The sequence below is a fragment of the Seriola lalandi genome, unplaced genomic scaffold, assembly GCF_002814215.2.
Source record: "Seriola lalandi dorsalis isolate HSWRI2012SDOR001 ecotype SW California unplaced genomic scaffold, Sedor1 jcf7180002054872, whole genome shotgun sequence".
Taxonomy (NCBI): Eukaryota; Metazoa; Chordata; class Actinopteri; order Carangiformes; family Carangidae; genus Seriola; species Seriola lalandi.
The window spans coordinates 259102-284922 of NW_019525425.1; the positions used below are offsets into that span (position 1 = coordinate 259102).

The 25821-nt window shown below is 40.4% G+C and overlaps 1 protein-coding gene across 3 annotated transcripts in view; it reads right to left on the reverse strand.

The window, feature by feature from the left end:
* sh3gl2a (SH3 domain containing GRB2 like 2a, endophilin A1) overlaps nucleotides 1-24962 on the reverse strand; it is a 36041-nt gene extending 11079 nt beyond the window's left edge. For 2 of the 3 annotated variants that reach the window (XM_087179825.1, XM_023428246.2), the window contains exon 1: nucleotides 24778-24962. In XM_087179825.1, the coding sequence (XP_087035951.1) occupies nucleotides 24778-24822 (45 nt within the window). In that variant the 5' untranslated portion in view covers nucleotides 24823-24962. The remainder of the gene's footprint in view (nucleotides 1-24777) is intronic. The other variant, XM_023428244.2, reaches the window with a different exon arrangement.
* Nucleotides 24963-25821: the final 859 nt, after the last annotated feature.

The following is a 25821-nucleotide window of genomic DNA, read 5'->3' on the forward strand; positions in this document are numbered from 1 at the left end:
GCGTTGCACATAACAGATCATACTGCAGTGTGAACATCACCTCTCACCAGCGCTCACAGATAACAATGTCAGGAGTGTGTTGGTGACCTTTACATCTCTGATACTGATCTTTAATAGAATAGACCTGGCATTTTTTTGTGTTATTAATGGGTGAACGGCTGAACACTTTCTACAGCAATAGTCCCCAACCTTTTTAGATCGCTTAAACAAAGCAAGGCTTGTGAGGCTTTGTTGCAGGTTGCAGTGTGTCTTTAAGTTCTGTGCAGATCAACCAAAAGGTGATTTGATTTTTGCTTCTCAGATTGGTTTGTTGAATTGAGGTAAGAGGGGATGAAAAATACTAATAAAATCTTGACAAAAGTCAGAAAAACAAATTATTTTTTGCAACAGAAATATTTTTCACATCTTACTCGTCCTGTTAGTCACCTTTTGACCCCTCAAATTTTTCTTGGAACTCCTTTGAGCCCTTATCTGACAATATATATAGGAAAAACAACAAAGGTACACACACCAACATATAGTTTGCAGTAAACAGAAGCATACACATCCCTCCTACTCAGTCTTGACAAATGACAATGTGGTAGTGCCTGGCTTTAAATTAACAGTATCAGATTCTCCATCACTGCTGGAGACAAATGCAGCAGGAGAAAGGGCAATAAAATATCAGAAATGGAGGAAGAGATGAGGCATGGGCAGCAACAAGCTGTAAGTGTTGTCCTTTGTAGCTTCAGACTTGGCATGGATCCATGTGCACAGGCACAAACACAGAAATAATTCCTCTGGGCTGTCGTTCCCTCACTCTCTATCTGCTGATAACATTTCCAGTTCTGCCACCATCCAGCTTCGGTCAGTGATGTAACCAGACGCCTAGAGGGGGCAGCAATCTGACACAACAAGGCCAGACACGGCCCTCAGAGGAAGGACTGAGGGAGGAAAAACAACTTTCAGGGAACGTCACAGTGCGTGACTATAGAAACCATGAAAGCTAAGGTCAGTAGGAGAAGTCTTTCCTCAAGTAAAATACAGAATAATCGCACTGTACATGTACTTCTTGGACAAGATGAGTCCATTTTACATTTTTAGCGATTAAATGTTCACGCTGGTCTTTACACTGGCACTGCTGTAGTAGGAGAGAGAATAAATGGTCTTTTGAGTTCAGCCATTTTTTTTTTTTAAAGAGCCTAAAAGAATGAAGTATTTGGAATCAAGCAAGTCAAAATGAGATGTATTTTTCCAGGGGTAACACACAGAGGGGTGATCTGTGACAGACAGAGCAGGAGGGTTTAAGAGACTAAGCCTGTGACAGAAGTTTATGCAGCATAAGACTTTCTGAGAATTGGTGCTCTATGAGTCATCTTAGCAAAGACTGATCCCACTTGTGAAACAGCTCAATATTCTCACAGCAAAGCAAAGCAAAGATAAACACACACACACGCACACAGACACACGGTGGAAGTTTAACAGCAAGCCACATTTCCTGTCATTAGTTTCACCTACACATCCCTACAATGTCTTCAAATCCTCCTTGAGCTCGTCGTCATGGAGACAGGTATCTGCCCGTGCATGGCTTATCAGGTAACTTGCTGTTATTTCTCTCACTACTATTGTCAGTTCTCGTGTCCTCAGTCTCATATCCTTTTTTCCTTCCCTCATGTCAGACCTGCTGATCAAACACTAATGGGGATACGTGCCTCACAACAGCATCATCACCGCTGGGGAGATGATGATGATGTGAGCTGCTGAGATGGAGGTGAAGATGGCTGTATGCATGCGTGTTAGACTGTGTCCTCAGCTGCGCCAACACAAGCGACACAGTGACGCTTCTAGTGCTCGTCGAAGACATCTAATCACGTAGTGTACGATTTTACACCTGGGATACATTATGAATGTAGTTACATATAGCTGCTCTCTGGTTTCAGATAGGAACAGGATGTGAATTCATATAACAGACGGCACATGCCTCTATTTTAGACAGAAACTGGGAAAAACAATGATGCCTCCATTTGTAATTCACACTAGACATAGCACATTTTTAAAAAATCTTTGCTTGCAGTAATATTTCACAGTGCATAACGACTGCACTTAATGACACAGTCCCTGTTTTTGGTACTATTGGAGGGTATTGCCTATTAATATTCTTCTACAGAGAGAATTAGTGTGATGTTCTGACCGAAAGATGACAATCACTGTTCGTGTCCACACCAGGTTTTACAGTCTCATAGGCGAAGTGGCGGCTTCAAGATCACTGAGATTTAAAAAACAGAACTATTCTTTCTTTTCAGTGTTCCAGCAGAAATATAAACTCTTATCCACCGATTTTCCAACTGAACTTGACCACCACATATTGCACTACACACAGCTTCATACATTACTGCCTCCTCTCCTCCCTGCTTGTACTGAGCAGGAAACATGTCTATTTTAACACCACTAGCATTAACTACACCATGGGTACATGGTTAGACAGACAATCTCATGTGTTTGTACTTAGGTGGAAAATCTGATTTATAAATCTGATCCTTGATTGAAGAGAAAACCAACAGTGCTTTGAGTTTTGAGGACAAAGGTTGAAGACTGCTGCAGTAAGAGCACTGGAGGTGGTCAACCCCCCCTCATACAGTATTCAGAGCTCTAAATTCAACCATATGTTATTCGTGTGTGTGTATGTGTGTGTGTGTGCGTGTGTGAGTCTGTGTCTGTCCAACATCCATGATTTCTTTGGTTTAGAGATAGGAAGGGACTAGGGAGTTAGAGTCAGTACAAGTCTGTCATTTCTCGAGCTAAATAGATAAGAAACAATCAGTCTAGCAGTGCCTGTGGGGGACCTGTGTGAAGGTTGGGGGAAGTGGAGAAACTGAATGAATAAAAATGAGCTGTTGGTGGCTGTTTTGAGTAAGGGCAATAGTGCTGCTGTGCACACTGCTGCCGATGGCTGCTGTCAACGCCTGTTCAACCCCCCAGACACTTCTTTTCAAGTTGAGAGCAAAGACAGAGCTGGTGTTGTGCTTTAAAGGCTGCAAGCTGAAGAGACAGAAATTTATTACAATGATGGAAGGGAATTGCATGCCAGGGCTAAGACACATGAGCACAAGCACACAGAGACACTGAAGGAGAATACAGCATGTCACAGCCAATAACCATGGGCCTGATGATTGATCCTTTACTCCCAGTGACTTACTTAATGTAACCAAGCCACTAATCCCACATAATAGCCAGTAAACTACATTTCTAACACCTCCTGAGGAACCGGCAATGTCACTTCACACGTAACTGATCTTTGCTCCTCCCCCCAACAACAACCCATCTTTTCATTCTCCACCCATCACTCCTCTTCCTCGTGCTCCCTGCAGGGGAAGGGCATAACAAGGTGAGCCGAGCAGCAGCGATGGCTGTGTGAGGTGAACTTTACAGGGATGCGCAAGATGCGCAGCTGGCTGCTGGGAACAGCAGTGGCGTAGATGATATGTAACCTGTGATGTCACAGCTTGCAACGTCACATACTGAGCACACGCGCTCGTAGTCAAGAAGACTGTCGTGTACGACGCTGATACATGCGAGAGGATGAACATGCAGCTGAGTCGTGATGCCTCTAGACAAAGAGGCAATGAAGGGATAAGGTTTTGCTGCAGAGCTTGAGGCAGGTTATTTCTAATACACCACAGCCTTTGTATTCTAGGCTACTTGTATGTTAATGAGTTAATGGCATGTTTTAAAACATATTGAAAACATTACTAATAATTAGTTCCAAATATGGTTTCTCCACAAAAAAAGTACAATTTCATCACAAATTCATATTATACCTGAACGTCCGAACCTACTGAACACATAAAGTAAATACGCAAATGTTGCTCATTTTGAAACTGTTTGAACAAAATGTCTCCTGCTTCATTCTCAGTGTTTCTGCACTGATGCCTTCGGTTTTTCACACAGAGAAACCTTCCCCCTTAAGAAGATGAATGTGAAAATAGTTCTTTAGTGTCAAACTCTGCACATACATCATTCTGCACAGTGAAGGTCAAACATCCATGTGAAGTCACAAAAAGCAAAACACATTTCTGAGTGGAGGGGGCAATAATATATGATAAAGGACACATAATAACACTAAATGGATATGTGCAATGAGGAGGTAAACCAAAGGGATTGAAATAAAGTCAATGTCTCTGTGAGTGTACAAAGACGCAGTGTCCGCTTTAAGCTAAAAGCTACTGCTAACAGTTGGTAATTAGCGCTAAATACAAAGTACAGCTGAGGCAGATGGGAGTGCCATTGGTTTTGCAGGCTTATGATCATAAAACAAAGTATTGGGCAAATTATGACCGGGTGATGGCACTAGGTGAAACATTAGAGGATCACAACTCATCCTGAGGGGAACATGAATGTCTGCTCCAAATTTCATAACAATCCATCCAATTTTCTGGACCATACTGACACTGCCTTCCCTTGAGCACATCCTGCTGATGTGGTTAAAAAAACGAACATACACCTGCTAATGAAAACCTTCAGGTCTAGTTCACACAAGGCTTTTGATCTCTCTCTTTACTTTCTATTTTTCTCCAACTGGCAGCCATGTTAACCAAGTCGGACCAGATTAAATATGCTAAATGGGGAGAGGAAAACAGCCTAGAGATCTTGCCAAGGGCTGCAGGGTGCCCTCCCTCCCCGGTCCCAAAATCTCTTGCATCATCACAAGGGTCAGACAGCAGAGTGTCTTGACTTGCTCTCGCAGTGGATCGTTTTAAGAGCACGTAGCTCCTCCGGTGGCAAAAACAAGGTGCAGAAGGTGAAAACCAGCATGATGTAACAGCTCAACCTGCCTGCAATGCAAAGAGGGATTCTGCACTCACAAACACGAAACTTCTCAAGTCACGCAATTTACTCCTGTGAAAAATAATTTTCACAGCATTATTGCAAGCCCAAACTGATAATGTCACAAGCCCAAAGGGAATTTCTCAATCACCAATGCCACGCATGCCAGAAAGGTCAAAGGTCAAAAATACATACTCTGTACTCATTTAAACAACAGCATCACAAGAATTTCTCAAACGAAATATGAAACATCAGTTGTTTGACAATGTATTTATGCATTTATAGCCTACTAAGTAAAACTGGTATTAAAATTTTAAAAAATGGATTTTGAAAGACCACTGGAAACATAAAAATGTTTCTGGTTTAAGATAAAAAAAAATGAAGTATTTCTTTTTTGGGCATTTGTGCCTTCATTGGACAGGATAGTAGAGAGAGACAGGAAATGACATGCAGCAAAAGGGGCCAACTGCAGTGAGGACTGTAGGCTATGCACTTGGGGCGCCTGCATAGACCACTACGCCACAACGCCACAAAATTGAAAAATTTCAACTGAGATTTAAGGTGAGCACAGAATAACTTCCCCCCTTCAGCTGATGAATGTGAAAACACAGTCACAGGCTGCACAGTGAAGGTCAAACATCCACATGAAGTGACAATAAGCAAAACCCATTTCTGAGTGGACGAGGCATTGATATATGGAAAAAGACACATAAAAACAACACTAAATGGATATGTTCAATGAGGTTATTTTAAAGTTAGGTTAAGGTTAAGTTTTAAGGTTATTTCTCCTAATATATCCTAAAAAACTATTACTAGGTATTGGATCACAGTCTGCTATATTTAATCAGGAGAAACAATTCACCTGCAGGCTGGCAGTATTTCTTTTCTATAAAGAGACCTGCCCACACAGATTAATGAAAACACTCCTGGAGAGTTTAAAGCAGGGTTTTACACCTGTGTAAGACACCCTGAGCTAATAGTATTAAACAGCTGATGAGGAAACTGACCTGAGACACACTCTGACACACAAAGCGTCTGTTGTTGCTTTTAAACGGAAATCCAGGATTAGATTACTTTACTCACAGCAGAACACGGTGTGATCAATACTACAACATCATATCTATACATGCACGCACGAGCCTGAGGTGCTGGCTTATTTGTTCACAGGCTTCTAAATCTGTTTTTTGTGTCGCTCTGAATCATAAATACATGTTGTTGGATTAGTTCAGCCTATCATAAAAGGAACACAAAATACTTGTGGACAATTCTCATTTTTAAAAAAGCCGCTTCAATACTTAATTTTACTATTATGACTTTTTTTTGCTTTATCTGGTATATTTCCGACTGTACGCCACATAAAGAGGGAGGAGAAAAAAAAATATGATTTTGTTATTTGTGTGTTCAAGAATGCAATTGCTTTGTTATGGAAACCCCCACTAAAACCATGTCTCAGCCAGTGGTTAGACAGATTGTCAGGCTGGCTGGAAAATATTTTGTAATGGGAAAAACCCAAGGACTTTGAAAAGGTGTGACAGTCATTTATGGACTTCCTGAAAAATAATCCCATAGTAGATTCCCACAACACATCAACTCTATTTTTATCTAAAGTACAAAGCTTTGTCTTGAGGCTCCACTTTGGCACAGCATTGCTTTGAGCTAAATTATTGGGAAATAGGAAGTTTTGCAGGTATTTGTTCATAAGCCATAGCATGATGGTGCTAGAGAGTCCGGGCATCACCACAGTTATTAAAATTCATCCTGAGTGGGGCATAAATAACTGCAACAAATTTCATGACGGTTCATCACCTACTGACACATACTGCACCCATCATACTGTGATAATGTAATTTCAACAATCCCCTTTACTGCTTTACACCTATGCTCTTAGCTTTCACAACTGTTCTGTTAGCATTAGCATCAGTCACATGGCGCCCAATGTGAGGTGCACAAGGAGTGTGCTGCTGCTGCTGCGGCTGCTCTCCTCCCCCCCTGTCTCCCACACCTCCTCCCTCCTCTGCTGCTCACTAGTCTAATCCTGGCTGGGCACATGGAGGCCCCTGCTTTAAATACGCCCAGGGTGGAAGAGGGAGATTAAAAATGACAAGAGTGATTAGTGAGGCTATTAGGAGGACAGCCCCTGCTGCTGGACAATAACAGGAGAGGATCTGAATCTTCCTGACAGCAGTAAAACATCCCGTCCCTCCTTCTCCTCCTACCTGCTCCCTGACTGCCCTTTTTCCCTCTGTGGGGAAGGATCTGTGTGGAAGCATCTCCAAATATGTCACTGAGGAAAACCAATACGCTCATCACATTTTTCCCTCTCATTTAATCTGCACTTGGGTTCAGCAAGCATGTGTATAAATATATATATATATTTTTTCCGTTTTTCTGCTTCATTTTCACCTCAGAGGACAGAGGTATGGAAACAGAAAGGCTAGGGTCAGTTGGGAAGATGACAGTGAGCTGCCAAAACCTGAAAAGTCAAAAACAATTGCATAATAATGCCCAGAAGATCTTTGTCTCCCTTGTTTTTCCCCCTTTATTTTTATTCTCTTGTTTTCTTCCTTCCTTTCTACTTCTGTCTTCATCTCTCCCTTTTCCTTCCTCTCTACTCCAAATACCCTCAATGCCTTGCTGTTCTCATTGTCACATTTCTCATGCAACACTGCGCCGAGTATTCTCACTGCTGGACTGTGACTCAACAATATGTCTGACTGCGTTCACCTGGACTGGAATCTATCCTGCCATGGTTAAACTTCCAGCTTGCTAGGATTTCTAAGGACATTAACACCAGAAGGACAAAACTGGGACTGGATATTAATACTTTATTTAAGACCAAACCTATAATTGTACTGGCCGTCCTGAGAATAGACCCTTGCTCTCGTGGAATCAGGGAGAAAATCCATTTGTTATTCTTAAATCCTGGTGGTCAGAGCCAATGTGGGGGTGGCTGGTTCCTGCTCCAACTACAGCTGTTTCAGGATGATAGTAATCCCGCAGAACATCAAGGCCTGAGGCGGCATTAGAGGGGAGAAAAATTCAACAGTGCCGCTGGTGTGGATGTTTTACAAAAACAGTGTTGGACGACCTACCAGGACACAAAGGTGGTAGCCTAAATTAGCTGCTTGGTTCAGACAGTTCAGTACCTGTACAGACAGGTAAGCGTCAAGCACAGATTGACTGGATGAGCACCCAGACAGGACCGGGTGCCAGCTGTTTCCCCTGTCCAGACTCATGCCAGCATCAGTCCACTGGTTGGCCATGTTGCTTCACTGACCTCTATCCACTCTGTGTGAGTGGCCTGTGGCTATTATAATCTGATTTGTAAGCCTTTGCATGGCTCTTATGTAACAGCAGGGATGAGTCTGTAGCTGGGGAGATGTGTGCACACACTCCAATCCATCCATGTACCGCTTGGTAAATGGGAGAGGAGGAGGAGGGGGGGACCAGCTGACACTGTGTGTGTGAGGAAAGCGTGCCAGAGTTTGTGAGCGCTGGGACATGTGGAGATGATGATGATGAGACAAAGATGGAGGACGAGTAACAGCACACATGACATGAATGATAGCCAGCTTTTGCTGCTACACAATGGGATTGTGTGTGCATTGCTCTTGACTAATATCAGTGAGTCTGTTTACTGTAAATCCACAGCAAAACAGAGGTATTTTTGGAATGTATTTTTACAGAGGAAGTAAAGAAATTAATCCTTCACCCATTGGAAGTATCTCCTCTATTGTACTAAAACTGCTTCATCATGAAACTGCATTGTTAATGCTAAGTATCTTTTGGACAATCACACTCTCAGTACCTCCCTGCCACACCACCTATAGCTCTGCACGGGGCCCACAAGAAGGTGTGAAAGACTCAATGTGTTCAATTTTCTCTTTTAATTCCCTCTCACAATCTTTTGTGAACCACTTACTGCCATTCTCACTCATTTGCTAATATCACCTGTTTACTGAAGTGTATTTTTCTTTCTCTTTTTGTTCATACTTTGTCCTTTCTTTCTTAACATCTATCCTCTTTCCATCTTAATATCCTTAGATATCCACTGGATATTTGACTAATCATATTATTGAGAGCTAAAATAATGAAGCCACATCTTAATAACATTTTTTCATTTTTGCACATTTAATATATTCATTTAAAGTTTTTCGCCAAATTGACTCTCTCCAAATCAGTGTGGGTTCATGTTTTGTTTCACTTCATTCATGGTGACCTACTGAGGTACCTAGCCATATAAGGAAGCTGACATCCCATCCAAGGGATTTAACTAAAACCTACTCAATCAGGTAGGTATAGGTGACTGTAAGTGAAGAAAGATGCTGATTAATTACATTTGTGCTTGGTTAAATAAAAGAAAGAAAGAATAGGATAAAGGGTGAAAAAGCAGCTTCAGAGGTTTCTGTGCACAGAATATCAGCTATTAGTATATTCATTTTAAATCAATCAAAGATCAGTTATCAGTTATTGGTTAAAGACTGTCTCTTTTCACTCATCACCAACATAAAAGAGAGATCAACAAGATTTTTTATAAATGATGCTTCATTCTCAGAGTGACTCACCATTCACTCAAACACACTCAGGAAACCACACCCACATACGTACACACGCACACACGCACGTACACGCACACACACACACAAAGCGCAACCAGCTCCATAAACAACACGCTAGCTTTCTCTTTCACTGTACTTCATCGTCACTCTGCAATTTCCATTTCAAACGAGAGAGTGTCTCTCAGAAGAGATAATGAGAGAGCTTTGAGGCCTGTAGAGGCCTTGACTTTTCTCCAGCACATAACTGAAAAAGGAAACATGTTTATTTATCCTGTAGGTCCGCAGTAATATCATTTTAATGTTTACCCAGCAGTGTCGTGAGTTAAATCTGTGTGGGTGTAATGATGGTGTTGTCTAGGATAAGGAAAACTGAAAATCAGTATTGATGACAGTTATTAAAGCTCAGTTTGAGACTGCTGCCTCTGCTGTGTGTGTGGATGTATCTGTAATCCATGTCGTCCAGCCACCAGAAAGAAAAATAATCTATACTGTAGATCTCACAGCCAGTTTATTAGTCATAAAGAAGTAACATTAAACCAGCTTCAGCTTTAATTATATTGTGAATTGTGAATTTGGAATAATATTAAATGAGATCAATATTTCTGGAGATGGGTTATTGCTATTAGAGAGCAGGCAGACTGTCTATATATGAAATATAATGATCCACACACACAAGCTCAGCACATAGTCATGCATTATCAGAGACTCAGGAGGATTGTAGTGCGTCACCAGCTAGTTAGCTCAACGCCAAGGCTTTTATACGTGCTGAATCCAGAAAGAGGAGATTATAATATTCACTTTAAAATCATGATCACATTAGGTAACTGTGGGTGAAGTGACACAGCAGGCACGTTATAAATCTACTGCTTTCTTGACTTGTTGTAGGAAACCCATGGTGTTGGTTTTCTATCATTGCAGTCTCAGGGGGAACAGTGAGGGGGGTGCAGGAAAGACACCGGGATGTGCTTCTTGGCAGGAAAAACCCTCGCTGATTTGTCCCTCTGAGTGGACGTTTGACCTTTTGCACAAATTGTTCACACTCATAGATGCACATACACACACGTACACACAGAGGAGAGAAAGTGATCAGCCTGATGTTTCACGTAGGTAATGATTTAAAAAACTTAACTAAGTCTGCAATTAACACAACAATGTATCTGTCCACCATCAGTCGATGATTGATGATTAATCGATAGTAAAGCCAAAATATGTCAAACTCTTTACCAATGAAACAGAGAAGAATTTCACAAAATAATCTTAACCCAATCCACTTACGAGCTTTCTCTGGTGGCCTTCATCGATGTAAGGTCATTTGTGCTTTCAAAGGCTATGAGATGCAGTTGAAAGCTCTGGAAAAGCTAGTGAGTGGTTTACTGACTGATTTAGGATTATTTTGTCAAACGTCTGTTCCCAAAGTTCAATAATGAACTTTCATGCTCAGAGTCTTTGCCACTTCTTCTGTTGTGGTTAATCTGGCGAACATGACAGGGCATGTTTCGTAAAGGGTGTACACCTGTAGAGACTCAGAAGATAGCCAAGATGTAGAACATTTGATTACTGATATCTAAAGGTCAAAGGAAAGTTGAAGTTAAAATTAGAGGACCGGGGCAACGTTTTAAAAAAGAGAAGAGGAGGAACGGAGATTCAGCATGTGAGACAAAGAAAAAGAGAAGAAAGAAAATAAATATGCAAGGCAAGCAAAAATAAATATGGAGAAACTAAAATCAGTTCTTCACTGTATGATAGGCCTACTACATATTTTATTTTTGAGCCAAAATAATTGGTCAATTAGAGTGGATGATCAACACAATTGGCAACTGTTTTGAAAATAGAAAAAACATAATTTTTCAAGTAAAAATGCCAACATTTCCCTCATTGCAGCTTCTCCAATGCAAAGGTTTTGTGCTTTTCTTTGCCTGTGATTGTAAACTGAATATCTTCAGGTTTAAACTGTTGATTGGACAAAATAAGTCCATTTGAAAACATCAACTTAGAAATTAGGAATCTGTGATGGACATAATGCACCATTTATTTGTAATCACAATGAATAAAAATGTCAAAAAATGTGGTTTGTTTTTTCACATAAGAGATAAGATAGATTTTCTTTCATATTAACGCCATTTATGGAATATATACAATGAAGTACACATGCTCCACAATGTATAATGTATATATAAAATACATATCTATACATAAATAATAAACTAAACACATTAGAAAACACAGTTGACAGTAGCGCTGAACGATATTGGGAAAAACAGACATTCTGCGATATGAAAAAAAAATACAGGAATTTTGACCATTTGACTTGTTTTCACTCGTTTTTAGATTGTGGTTAACATCTAGCGGGGGCGGGACCTGCTTTGGTTGGGAATGGTTAGGGTTTTGTGCATGCAGAACCTACATGTCACTCATTAGCAAAACCCAAGAAGTAAAATCGGAGTAAATTATACTAGACAGACTTTTCTTGTATATTATGGAAAATGAGAAAGGTGCGAGTTTTCTTTTTGTATCGAGCACCAAAAAAGTTGCACCTTGACAGGTTTGATTTAATTTGCCTTACTTGACGCTGCATGTACTGTGATGTGACTATTGCCCATGCTCACATCGCAGTGATGATGCTGAAATGATATATTGTGCAGCTCTAGATGGAAGAAAAGATCCAATTGACAAAGGATCTGCAGCAACAGCAGGGGTATGAATAAGATAAAGAGAGAGGACAGTATGTCAGAGGGTATCTGCTGTGACAGCATGCAGTCAGAGAGACCGTGTTTGCATCAATGGGGAAAACAATATCTGGTCATAATCTACCAGAGGTGTGCAGACAGTGCCTGTGGTCAGCGAGTGCGCAGGAGACACCAAACACACTCGAATAAACTGCCTGAACCCATTAAGCTTTCCATGCAACAGTACACTGAAGCCAAACAACTGCTGCCTAGCATGAAAGAAGATTCATTATCATTGATGATGAAGATAAATGTCTTTCACTTCTAACTTCAAGCTGAACCATCCAGCAGCAACAGCAGAGTAATGGATCCTAGAAGAAACAAGCAGCCGTGAATTTACACTAAAATCAATAAAGCAGCAAAACACTGATTCCTCGTCCTCCAAACTCTACCACAGACTTTCAATCACACTGCACCAATCCCTCCCAAAAGAAACAATAACATTAATACATCCAGTGGCTTGTATGACCCATTAAAAGAGGAGAAAATTGAAAAGCCTCAGCAGACCAACATTCTGTATACTTGAAATTGATTATCTGCTATTCAACATTGGTCGGGTTTAATAGATTTCCTGTCCATAAAAAAGGTCACTACAGGAGGGGACAGGCAAAGCAGAAATGCAATGATGCCCAGAATATTGATGACTATTGCTGCAGCTTTATATTCCTACATGGAGAGATGTGTGCCGAGGAATATACATTTATACTAAAATAATGAAATATTTAGACTTGAAGTGATTATCTAATTGGTTGGGCAAAAAAAAAAGAAAAAGTGAATACATCACCATGGGAAAATTATAATGAATTTTTTTCACTTTTATCTAACATTTCATAGACAAATACATCTAATTATAAATAAAATATAACTCATAAATATGATAATGATAATTAAAATAATACTTTAAAATGTTACATTAAACAATTTGGAGTGAAAACATTGTAAACTACAGGAGATTATTTACAAAAAGGTTGACAAAATCCAGATTATGTTCCAGTATAGTAACAGAGAATTCAATAAATGACCTGCATCTGACCTTGTGTCTTACTAATACCTGTAAATCAATGTATTAAATTGCGAATCTGTTTTAGTCAATATGTCTCAGTGCTATACATAACAAGACAACAGACTGCAAAATGGAAGTGAACAGGTCAACATATAACAGTGTATTTGCTCGTATCTGTTTAGGTTTAGACTGAAAGCCGGTTCTTGACCCTGGAAACAGGGTCACACAAAACAATCACACAAGCTCGATTAGCAGTTTTCTGGAGCGCTCAGTCAAATCACAGATTCTTCCTCAGCATATGTTGTTTGCTCAGTTGTCATGGTGCTGCAGATGTTATATTTTCCATTTTCCCTCAGAGCATTTTAGGATCTTCTTGTCTATGTGGGCTTAAAGGTTGGTGTTGAAAGCTCTCTCTTATATTTCTAAAATCTCTTCTTAAAGTGAAGGGTGTTAAGATATAGTTTAAAAGCTTGAAAATAAAAGCATAATTTACAATGAAATATTTATATGCCCAAAAAAGAAGCTAAAAAGAAAATGACAAAATTGTATGAAAATAATGTATTATATTTTGGTTTTGCTATGATGGTACCACATTACTTTAAGTCCACTGATTTAGCATTTATAAGCGGTATACAAATGCTTATTAAATTGTTTATAACACACTATAATGTAATTGTACACATTTATAAGGACCTTTCACATTTTACAGTCTGTCTTTTGTAGCTCTAAACATTCATGATACAGGTATTGGTGTTTTTTATGAAGACTGACGCACAATAACTTCTAAGACTGGGACAAAAACTAAAATCTTATCAACTGAAATTATGTTTAGACTCCTTTTCTCCCAGGATTTTCATCCTTAAAGGAGCCATGTATAAGTGCTGCTATTGATACACAGCCAACGTTTGCATTAACAGCTGTTTATTTGACAGTCTAAACGAAACGTTGTGAGTTCAGAATCAAACCTTCATTCGTCTTTCCTTCTACTGAAGTTAGCATGCTATCCAGTTAGCCCCAGTCAGACCGGACTGTCATGTCACTTTCCGATAGCGAGTCACTGTCTGCACTGAAGAAGTAGCGTTGCTCAGAGGGCAAATTATTACCCCCTGTATTGTAAATGCAACAATAGCTGAAGCTCTTCGCAACACTGGTAATAAACCGCTGTTGATGCACCTAATGCTTAGGTGTCTAATCCACAGCTCAGGCAGTGGGTGGTGTTACAGAAAAATCACTTTGTTTACCATTCAGCCTGTAGCACAAGTCAGGAAGATGATGAAGAGGCTTGTTTATGCAAAGCACCAGCGTGATTAAATTACTCATTAGTCAGCTGCATAATAAACAATAACAAAGCAATTATGACATAATAGTAAGAAGTTTTTAATATTGATTACTATATATAATAAAAGTTAAGTAGCCTATATTTAGTGAATTATACCAAAACGGAGCTTACATACTGTGCCTGTCTCTTCAAATGATCATCATTACACATTTTTGAGTATTTTTTAATCTAAAATGAATTGAAGCTTGTGAAAATGTGAAAATTGCATGTGAGGACTGACATCCGAAGATTAAATCAACTAAAAATACTCCTCTGATAAAAACAGCAAGGAGGAGTCATAAAATCTCTGACCCCATCACATGGTACATTTGGTGGTCTGGTCGGGCACATGCAGCACGTTTCACAGATTACTGCTGCAGTGCTTGATTCTGAGTCACACAAAGCTCCAATATAATGCAAAGTCACTGTGCTCTGATTAATCTGAATATAATCCCTGACGAGCCATTCAGTCTCAGCTCTGCAGTTGGTGGGAGGACGCCGACTGAGTTTACTGTGTGTCCATGACTGAGATCAGATTACATGTTTTTGCTTTTGTTTTTTTCTTAGTGGGGAAACATGTATCCTGTCCGCCCACAAGACTGTTGGACACCCTCTTTAGCAGACATGTAAATACAATAAAGCATGTCCTCTTCCCTCCTACCCCTCATTACTGTCCCTTCATCAGTAAAATTAGGCATTAGACTGAGGGCCTGATGCTACAGCTGCATGAAAGCACAGCTTCCCCTCGTCTTTTTTTCCCAACATCCTCCTCTTCTCTCCCCTTAACTCCATTAAACCCTCCTCTCATCTCTTCCTGCTCTCTGCTATACACTTTATTCACGCTCTCCATCATCTTTCCTTCTGCTTCCTTCCTTTCCTGTTATATGCTTTCATTCTATTTTGCTCAACTATTTTTTAAGCCATGCTTGCTGTGCCTGATTAAGGATGTCATTCATGTCAATGTCGGTCTACCAGACTGATTTGTGACCAGATACCTTCACAGTTACATTCCCCTCAGCCTCAGCTATATTGTGTGCTTACTGCTATTTTGCACTGATTGAAACACTGATGATATATGAGCAGAACTATAATATTAGTTCATGCCTAAATGTTCAGAGACAGGACTTAACAGCACACAGGGATGCTTATGGTTCTGTGAGGCTGTACTTGGGCACAACAGTGCTTTGAGCTAAATGCTAATGTTGGCATGTAAACACGCTAATAATGAAAATGCTAACACGCTAAATTTATGCAGGTTTATTCTCCTCTCAGGTTGTTGTGTTAGCGTGCTAGCATTTGCTCTAAACACAAAGCACATCTGAGTCTGATGGGAATGTCACATTTTTGCAGGTATAAATTGATATTTCAACCTGATGATCACCAAAGTGATTACAATTCATCCTGAGGCGGACATGAATACATGTACTAAATTTAACACCGATTCATCCAATAGTTGTTGAAACATTGCACTCAATAACAGCAAATCTCAACCTGCTGGTAGCGCAAGAGGAAAAGTCAGGGGATCAACAAAGTCATTAGGATTCATCCACTGGGGATCTTGAATATCTGTACAAATTCCATGGCAATCCATCTGATAATATTTTCGATGGGCCAACTGACCGACTGTCATTAGCATCCATAGAGCCAAGACTAATGATGATAACTTTTCTGTTTACACCACCACCACCACCACACAAATGGACTGCATAGCACTGCCACACACACACATCTCTAAACACTTTCATGCTCTCAACAAGGCACACCCCTGTGAAATGAGTTGCAAAAGACTTTTATTTTGACACCACCCTCTGGCCAGTTATTACATCATTACTGCTACCAAAACAACTTTTGTCCATCTAACACTTTGATTGTCACACAATTGCATTATTAATTGCTCTACAATCAGCATTATGGCTCAGTTCTTTTCTTCTTGTCTTGTTTAGTATGATGTGTTACAACTATATAACTTCATTAATACAAAAAAGTTTTTCTGTTTCAAACCTTGCCCTGAAACAAGATTGTGTTGTGTGAATTGTTTCATGACCTCAGTCTGATCATTGACCTTTAATCCTGTGTTAATGCACTACACATGACAGACAATACCTTGTACAAGGTCTCTGGGGCTGTAAACACATCCATATCTGCAAATGATGTTGCATTGCCCTTCATTATATCCACACCACGTCTGCAGCTATAACAAAAGCCAATAACCAACGCGGTCCATGGGTTTTGAGGAGCATGTACTGCAGGCTTCTGGGTTATAGATTTGGGTAATAATGAAGGGACCTAAATGTCCCTGAAGTCGAGGTAGGTGTGTGTGTATGTGTGTGTGTGTGTGTGTGTGCGTTTGTGTGTGTGTGTGTGTGTGTTTGTCAGTATGGTTAAATTTAGTCTTATCAATGTTCCCAGTTACTTCCATGTATAGAGGTAAAGAAAAACCTAATATATTATTTTTTTTGTGCAATATTGCTGAATTTCAGTTACTTCAAGTCATACTGATGGTCAATATCTTTAAAAGCATATTTTAAAGGGAAAATGAAAACAAAAGGGCCAACCCTAGTTTTCCATTAATCATGTTTTGATAAGGCAAACCTTTTCCTAATGCTTAATAACAGGTTCAGAGAATTCCCCTTTTCAAGCCTCAAGCCATCGCCCGTCTCTCCTGCAGTGGTTGATGCCTAGAATATATAATATACAAGTCCTGAATAAAACATCAACCATGGCCTGAATACTGATGCTGAGAGAGGGAGGATGAAAAGAAGGGAGAGGAAAAGAGAAGAGAGAAACCAGGGTCAGCAATGAACAGCAGCTTACTTTCCAAAGACAAAACAAAAAACCTCAAGCAATTGTCACTGTCAGAAAAGGAATGAATAAATCTGCAGTAACACCATGCACCAAAGTTTTTCATCACTCAGCACATCCTTCTTCTTTGACAGATATGAAACTTCCTTCATTCAGAATTTTTTTTTTTTTTCTGGATGAGAACATTTAATGAGTTTACCCCTCTCCAGTGCTCTTATTAAAAAAAAAAAAAAATTCAAAATGTGCCGACAGCATCTAACCACAGGACAAGCTAAGAATAGGACTGGTACAGCCCGTGTCCGTCTGCCATTAACCTCCAGAACAAAGCTGACGTCAGAACACTGAGGACTCCACAGTCCAGTTTTCAACTCTCTGGCAACTGCATGTGCACTCCTGTAAAAAGTGATACCGCTGACTGTTTATTCAAAGTTGTTCTCCTTCCATTCAATAGTTTCACTAAGTCGATGGGATTTATTGAGCTATACAGAATGTCAGACTTGTCACTGTCTTGTTTTTGGCTACACATTTCTATTGCAATGTGTGGTAGCACTCTGGAGATGGTGAGTCATGTTATTCACATGATCAGGAGCCAACAGACAAAAACTCATTGTTGTAATGTTGGACGCGGATTAATGCACTGTCAGGGAAATGAATGGGAATATTTGTTGGAGGTGAGGCAATGGAGGTGACATTTTACACTTCACTAGTCAAAAAACTGTCACTGCTGGCTTAATAAATAGGGAAACATGTCTGAGAACCAGTGAAAGATTTCCCTGTTTGAAAACTTTAGGAAGTGAGCAGCCTTCAGCAGCCAGGAACAAATATCTGAGAAAGTTTTGCTGTTTGCACTTGTCAAAGGGCTCAGGGAAATTTATGCCTGTTTAGCAAGACCAAGCAAAGGACAGCAGAGCAGCCAGGGAAAAGGTTTCCTGATGGAGACATTTCTGATAAAGGGCTCTACTGTGGGAAGTAAAAACTCTTTTTTTAAGCTGGAAGGCAATTGACAAGCAAGTGATGAGTGAAGAGAAGAGTAATAGCGGCAGTGTAAGCGAAGGAAATAAATCCAGATAAAAGGATGGGAGGTACATTGCTGCAGGTTCTGTACCGCTGGACTCGATCCAGTGCAGCATCACTTTTGCTGCATTGCTGATCCAAACTTGGCAAAAGCTGGATGCACTGGGTTGCCTGGGACAAGAACATTAAATTCTTTGGGGGACTACTCCAACAATGTGTCTTTGTCCTCTGACTCATGAGCACATGGCAGACATGAAGCATGAGGTCTGCAGCTGATACTCAGCCCACTATCCCTAGGAAATATATTGGACGATTCCGTACATCACGATTTCCATCTAATGCCAAATTTCAGTGCCAATGCAGGAAGAAGTGTGCCACATATGTAGTGAGGTGGGGAAAGTAAAGGTGTCGGGGTCAGAATGGTGGATGTGTATAGCTCAATTGACTTTCATGCAGGAGGGTCTGTGTCCCATCAGTTATTATAAACATAATCTTTTCTAATCAATACTAAAACTTTTGTAGAAAGCAAGAAATTTAAAAATGTTGTCATTGAACATAATTTGATTGTTTAATGAATCATCCGATATTGATGTTCTTGTCCGGCAATAGGGTAGTTACTGTATACTACAAACACAACTACATACTTGACCAGGATGACTGACACACTTCACAGACATCACCCAGTAATACTTTTGTTTATCATTCATTGTAGTAAACTATATAATTTGGGTTTTTTGGTCTCTTGGTTGGACAAAACAAGTGGATGACCCCTTTTTGATAGGCATTTTTAATCTTTTTCTGACAACATTTTATAGACGATTAGATGATTAATTGAGGAACTAATGGCCAGATTAACAGATAAAGAAAACAGTTGTTGTAGCCATTCCCAGAATTGTTAATTAAAAAAAGAGATAAAAAAAAAAAATAAGATAGACTGGCTTTGTACCAAAGTCCACTGACAAAATTCCGCCTGGTTGAAATTTATCCTAAGCTTGAAAGTAAATCCCTGCAGATCGACTGTTCTCCAACGTTTGACCTGGCTCAGTCCCTCCTCCTGCTCACGCCTTCAGTATCTCTTGGCTGAATTCTTCCTATATCTCTCTGCCACTCCCTACCTGCTCAAGGGTGCTTTCCATCTCCCTCTCTTCCCCCGTTTCTTGTCTGCTCTTATCTCTCTTTCCTTGCTTCACTCTTTTTGTCCCTCCCACCCCATCTGTTATCTCCCAGCTGGATCTGTTTTACGCTGCACTGCAGTAGGCCTAGTGAGGATCCAGGCTGGATGAGTCACCCACTCACAATCTGCTGCCCTAAAGCCCTGCAGGCGTCAGCCACATCCAAGGACCCCACTGCTGTCCATGGGCACGCACGGATCTACATCAATGCACACTCACATGCGCGCTTGCACACTGCATACCCTTTTCTAAGGAAAGCAATGCTGAACATGCCTGAATGTGCACACACGTACATAAAGAATTACATTTAAATGGACCAAGAAAAAAAAGTCCCTGATACTCAATTATTTGCCTTTAAGCTACAAAATGAAATGAGACGGTTTTCAGTTGACAAATCGAAATGCTACACATAATACAATGAGGGTAAGACGTGTAGCACTGGCATTAGTATTCAGCACACACACTGGGAAACCTCTTGTCGAACCAAGGCTGACTACAAAATAAAGGATTACTGCTCTATTATCCGCTGTAAGAAATACACCCTGCCCAAATTTCATCGCTGGTTCTTGATTCTACAATGCCTAATACTGCACAGACAGATGTGAATTCCAACAATCACACATGTTCACATACATGCAGTGGCTACAGATTTGTTTCCATTACAGGCCACAACTGACATGAGACTTCATGCAGCTCGTACAGCTGTTCCTCAAAGGTGTCTTGGCTGTGTTTTGCAGCTTTTCTCAGTAACATGTTAAAACAGCTGAAGAGCTCATTTCCAAAAGATAATGGGTGACGTTGCTACCTGGAATTCACCATGTGATATGTCTCATAATAACATCACACCTTATGAAATTCTTGTGGAAAGTAGACTAATTTGCACCCGCTTAAGAATAATAGGCTGTCTCCAGGATCCAAAGTGCAATTGTGATGTAAAGTAGGACATAAATCACATGGACAAAAAGCTCTTCCATAGTTATGAATTTAACAGTGCTTAAAGATGCAACTATCTCTTAGCGTCTCTAACCTGACATTAACAAAAAACAAAAAACAAACTAAAGGTGCTTTAGACGCAGTACATTTATACATGACTTAAATCCAGAACCAGCTGAACTTGGGGGGAAACTTGTCAGCCTCTTTCTGACATTGACAAGACGCAAAACAACCATTTATCTGGAAAAGCTGCGAGCCCCAAACCCCCAAAGACTGTTCTTTTTGTTGCCTCTCTCACTCACGCTGGCACACTTTCTCAAGCTTTCTTGCCATCCCTTTCATCTAGTCTCTCTCTGCTGCAGCTTCTATTTAATGAACACATTTTTGTCTTCCTGCTGGCAGCACACGCTCACTCGATTGAGATGAAACCTGCTCTCTGCAGCCTTAAGATAAATATAAAAACTGGTATTTAAACTTGGGTTTGATTAAAATATAACGGCGAGAAGTGACTGTTGCACTGCACAGTTTGCCTACTTTTCTGAACCATTAGTTGAGTAGATATTACAGCCATCATACAAACCATTTCTAAGTACAGAGTATACAGAGTTATATCACTTTATTACATAGTCCACAGTGAAAGTGAGTAATGGATTTCTTGGTTAATAAGCAAATACATTTTTGAAAAACCAATTTCTAGTGGACCTACTGGGTTTTACCCTTCATGCCCTGTGCTTCCATTCTTTTTAAAATGGCCCCCGTTATTAATGCACCACTCTGAGCCCCAGTGTCCTTGAGTGAGTGAGTGAGAGAGAGAGAGAGAGAGAAAGAGAGAGAGAGAGAGAGAGAGAGAGATGTCTTCTGTCAGAGAAAAGTGTGATTGTGTGAAATAAATAACCCAGTGATGTATGTAAGAAGGTGAAACTGAGGTTGTGTGAGCATGTGTGTGAGCGGATCTCATAAAATCCCAATCACTCCATGGCATTCTGTCTTTTATGAGCCGTTTCTCTCAGCAGAGTCCATAAAGTCTAAAATGAAGAAATGCTGCGAGCCTCCATGCATTAGACTGAGGATTTTCCGTCTCTCACAAAGCAGCTGATGAACACTTGACTTCAGACAAAGCTGGACTGCTAATTAGCAATTAGTGACGCATAGGGCTATAAGGTCAATGCAGCGTTTTAGGATTTGCAATCTGTTCCAATTTGCATATAAACCAGTCTGATGCCATTGTGGTTGCATTTGTTTTTTTTCAACTTGATATCTTACATCATTATAGACATTAAGACTAAGAGGCCTTGTCCTGCTGTCCTGAGTGGTACATAATATATTTCATGAAACAATATGAATTTCGTCAGAGACTTTGCTAATGCGTAATGTTGCAAATCCATGAACATTAACTGTTCGCATCTGATATGATAGAGGGTTTTATCAAGGGCATCTAACCATTATTTTCATTACTGATGAATCCGCAGACCATTTTGTTGTTTAATTGATTGATCTGTAACATGTCAGGAAATTGTGAGAAATGCCCATCACCTTTTCTCAGAGTCCTTGTTAACATCATCATCATCATCATCATCATCATCATCATGTCTTGTTTTGGCCAAGCTACAGTCCAGAACTCAAAGATATTCAATTTACAACAGAAACAGAGAAAATTCTCACACTGCAGGAGCTGCAACAAGAACATTTTTGGCTTTTTGCTTTTTTTTGCTTAAATCACTAACTGCAGATTTTCTGTCAATCTGCTAATTGATTGATCGACGTATTATTGCAGCTTTAATTTTATACATGTTGGCCCTTCCTAATTGCATTAAATTATGACAATGAGAAAAGAGGCAATGATTGTACATCTTGTGTAAAATAAGTGGTGTGAATGCAGATATCCATTCTGCCAAATCACTATCCGATTCTTTTAAATCCATGGTCTCAACCCTTAATCTCCTGACCTCCTCTTCTTGTGTCGGGTGGGGGCTATTGCCAAAGTATGGTTTGGCAATGTGTCTGTGTGACTATATACATGTGTGCAAGTGGCCAGATTGCTGGGTCACTGCCTATGTGAGTCTGGGCCTGGATTACAGGACTGTGGCACAGGAACAGAGGGGTTGAGAGGAGCCTTCTGCCACTGGGAGTCTGGGGAAGAAGAAGAAATGTGTGTGTGTGTGTGTGTGTGTGTGTGTGTGTTTAGAAGAGGGGTAGGGGGTGTAATGTTGAGGAACAGACAGCAGGAAACCACAGAGACAGCTAACTCTGAGCCTAGAGCTGGCTGAATCACATTGGGAATAAAACTGAGTAATGAAGACGGTGCTGTGTAAAGATAGTGACGTACACACTGCATATTTTCACACTTGACTACATCTCTTTGTGTGCCCGCGCACATATATATATGATATTTATCCCCACCTCACACACACGAAGATACATTTAAGGCAGTAGAGAAATCTTCTACAGGGAGAGAGATGGCTCTGCTAATGAGTGACAATAGACTCATCAAACGGAATTAACACAATCTGTGCAGCCATCTAATGCCCTGTGTGGACTGCAGTCTACTTCCAATCTGATCAAACCAGCTCCTGATTAAAACTGAGAAGTGTCTTAACAGCAGAACACGAGCATTTCCAGTGCTTTTTCTTTTTGTGTAATCCATGAACATGATGCTACTCCTACGTATGTTTTATGTTTTATTTGTGATCTGCTGAAATTCAAAAACATGCACTGGAAATGCAATCACAACATTCTTGTATCTGGCTTAAATCATCTCCACAAGCCTCTCAAATGTCATTGTGACATTAACAACAATATAAATGACAAATGAGTGAATATAATGTAAATATCGTGTGTATTGTGTATATTGTATTTATTAGTGTATATTTGGTATATTTTTGTTGTATATTTCCATAGATGTTTATTCTATAGATGTTTATTTTTCTGCTGTGGTAAATGAATTTCCCAGTTGTGGGATAAATAAAGTTAATCTAATCTAATCTAATCTAATCTAATCTAATCTAAAAGAGTAATTGCAGCATAAATCGACTAAAATACAATACTAGCCTCTGTTGTATCACCATATTGGGTCCCGGTTATTTTGACATTGCAAATCGCTACTTATTCTCAGTTATTCAAGTCTAAAATGAAATTAGGAGATTTTAATATCAACAGCCAGTGACCTTCAACAGACATGCTATTATTAGTGTCACAATTAAGTCATTACTTTCCCCTATCTCAATTTCTCATAAAGATGAGGAATGGTGCAAAGTGGGAGCTGTAACTAAGGCTAATTGGAGACCGGGTGAACTGGAGAACAAGTAGGGACATAGGAGCGTGTGTGTGTGTGTGTGTGTGTGTGTGTGAGTGAGTAAGCCAGGCTCTGGGTGTCCTGCTGTGTGGAGCCTGAGGCTGATTGTCAGTGTTCCTGTGACTCACCCCTAGAAACGGACAACCTCCCTCAGATCCCCTAGAGCTCTCAGCTAGCACCGGAAATAAAAGTCACTCAAAGCCCTGGAGATAGTGGGGAGCTTCAGGGACAGATCTGTCCATGCCTTTGACCATCAAGATCACATTTAGGATCATTGGTCATCAATGGCCATCATTCTTGTTGGCTCAAAGTTAATGATGGTATACTTCCAGTCTAAACTCTGGGGAATAAAATAGCTGAGAAACTGAAATGGATGGGATGAAGAAAGAAGAAAGAAGAAAACCTTGAACTGAATATTTTCATATGCACTGTGCTCACATCTGACATTAAGAGATGATTCAGCATTAGGTGGGGAGGGCGTTATTTCATTCATCACATGTGTCCCGCAATTGGCGATGAGTGCATTTAGAGGGCGCCGAGGTCATGGCGTGCCACTGCTGGTAGGAGCGGATTTCCGCCAAGGCGCACTTAATGATTGCATAACACGGTGTGTGTTGGAGTTCCCACTGTGGTTGGTCGAAAGAAACACCGATTTAAACCGTGCTTCGTATAGGGCTACAGCTTGCGGCTGCCATGAGCTGCAGCTCTGCTGGTTCGGAATGTCATCTGAAGGGTACTGAGAGGAACTGACGTCCCCGACATCACTGGCATCACATTGTTGTGCCATCTGCCTCCCAGACGGCCACACAGAAACATGACATTGAGTATGGCCAGTCATCTCGTGTTTTCCCTTCATGCATCAAATAACCGCAGAATATTGAAACGGAGGCTGCATAGTAAAGCATGAGTAATAAATTATTCTATTGGTGCAATGCTGCATCACGCCATTCTTTACAGTGGAGTGCGTTTCAGCACCAGGACAGCAATGTGCATCTGAATTAGAGGTTATACTACCTACTACATATAAGTGCAGCAGCAGGAGTTCATTTAAAAGCAATAAGAGTCAAACACCACTCCGCCGCTCTCAAACAACGTAACACTTAAGCATGAAGATCTAGTGAGACCTGGTGAGACCAGGACGTCGCCTCCTCTTACCTGAGTGGCTTTGTGGAATTGCTTCTTCAGCCCCGCTACAGACATGGTGGCTACACGGTGGTTATAGCTGTTATGATAAACTGCAGTTGTGTGAGGAGGAAATCTCGGTCCTAACTGTATCTGGTGATGCTCTTTGCAGCCGTGGCTATTACCCCTGTCTACGTTTGTCTTCACCAGAGGGATCTCCTGTGAGAAAGGGGCTGACTAAAGCCTCTATCAGGCTATTGGATGTCAAACCCACATGCGTCCAAAACGGCGCTGACGTCGGAGCCAGCTCGTTTTAAAGCGGCCGCCTCCTCGCTAAGGCTGGACTGGACACTCTAAAAGGAGACTGAGGTATTTCTAATCTAAGCTCGTTTAGTAGAAGGACGAGGACGACAGTCTGCGGGAAGAACGAACCGGGGGACGGCGGCATAAAATTAGTTCTACAATAAATTGAGCTTTAAGCTGACATCGAGATGAAGCGATACCGAGAAAAAACAACGTTACCTTGCTTTAATCTCAAGGTTAGAAACACACAAACTGTGATTTAGTTTGCCGATCCTTTGACGTGATGGCTGCGCACTGTCTCCAAGATATCTATGGGCTATAAACTTCTGGTGGATTAAAGAGAAATAAATAAATGAATAAATTAAGAAATAATAAATAAGTAAAGGCTGTAAAAACACTTGTGTGCCAAATTAGTTTTGTTACTTGACCTCAAAATGATACTTAATAACCTGTAAAGACAAGCAGAAGAGCTTCAGTAGTGCGCCAACGTCTTCAGCACCATGGACAGCGACCATCAACCAGGAGACTCAAGCCCCACTACGATCTAACTAACTAACTAACTAACTAACTAACTAACTAACTAACTAACTAACTAACTAACTAACTACTAACTACTATCTATCTAACTAACTAACTAACTAACTAACTAACTAGCGTCCTATTCTATCTGTGAAATAGACACTGTATTTATTTAATTATTCTTCAATAACTGTATGTATGCCTTGATCCTGGAAACAGCAGCTGATTATTTCCCTGAACAATTCAACTTCAGTA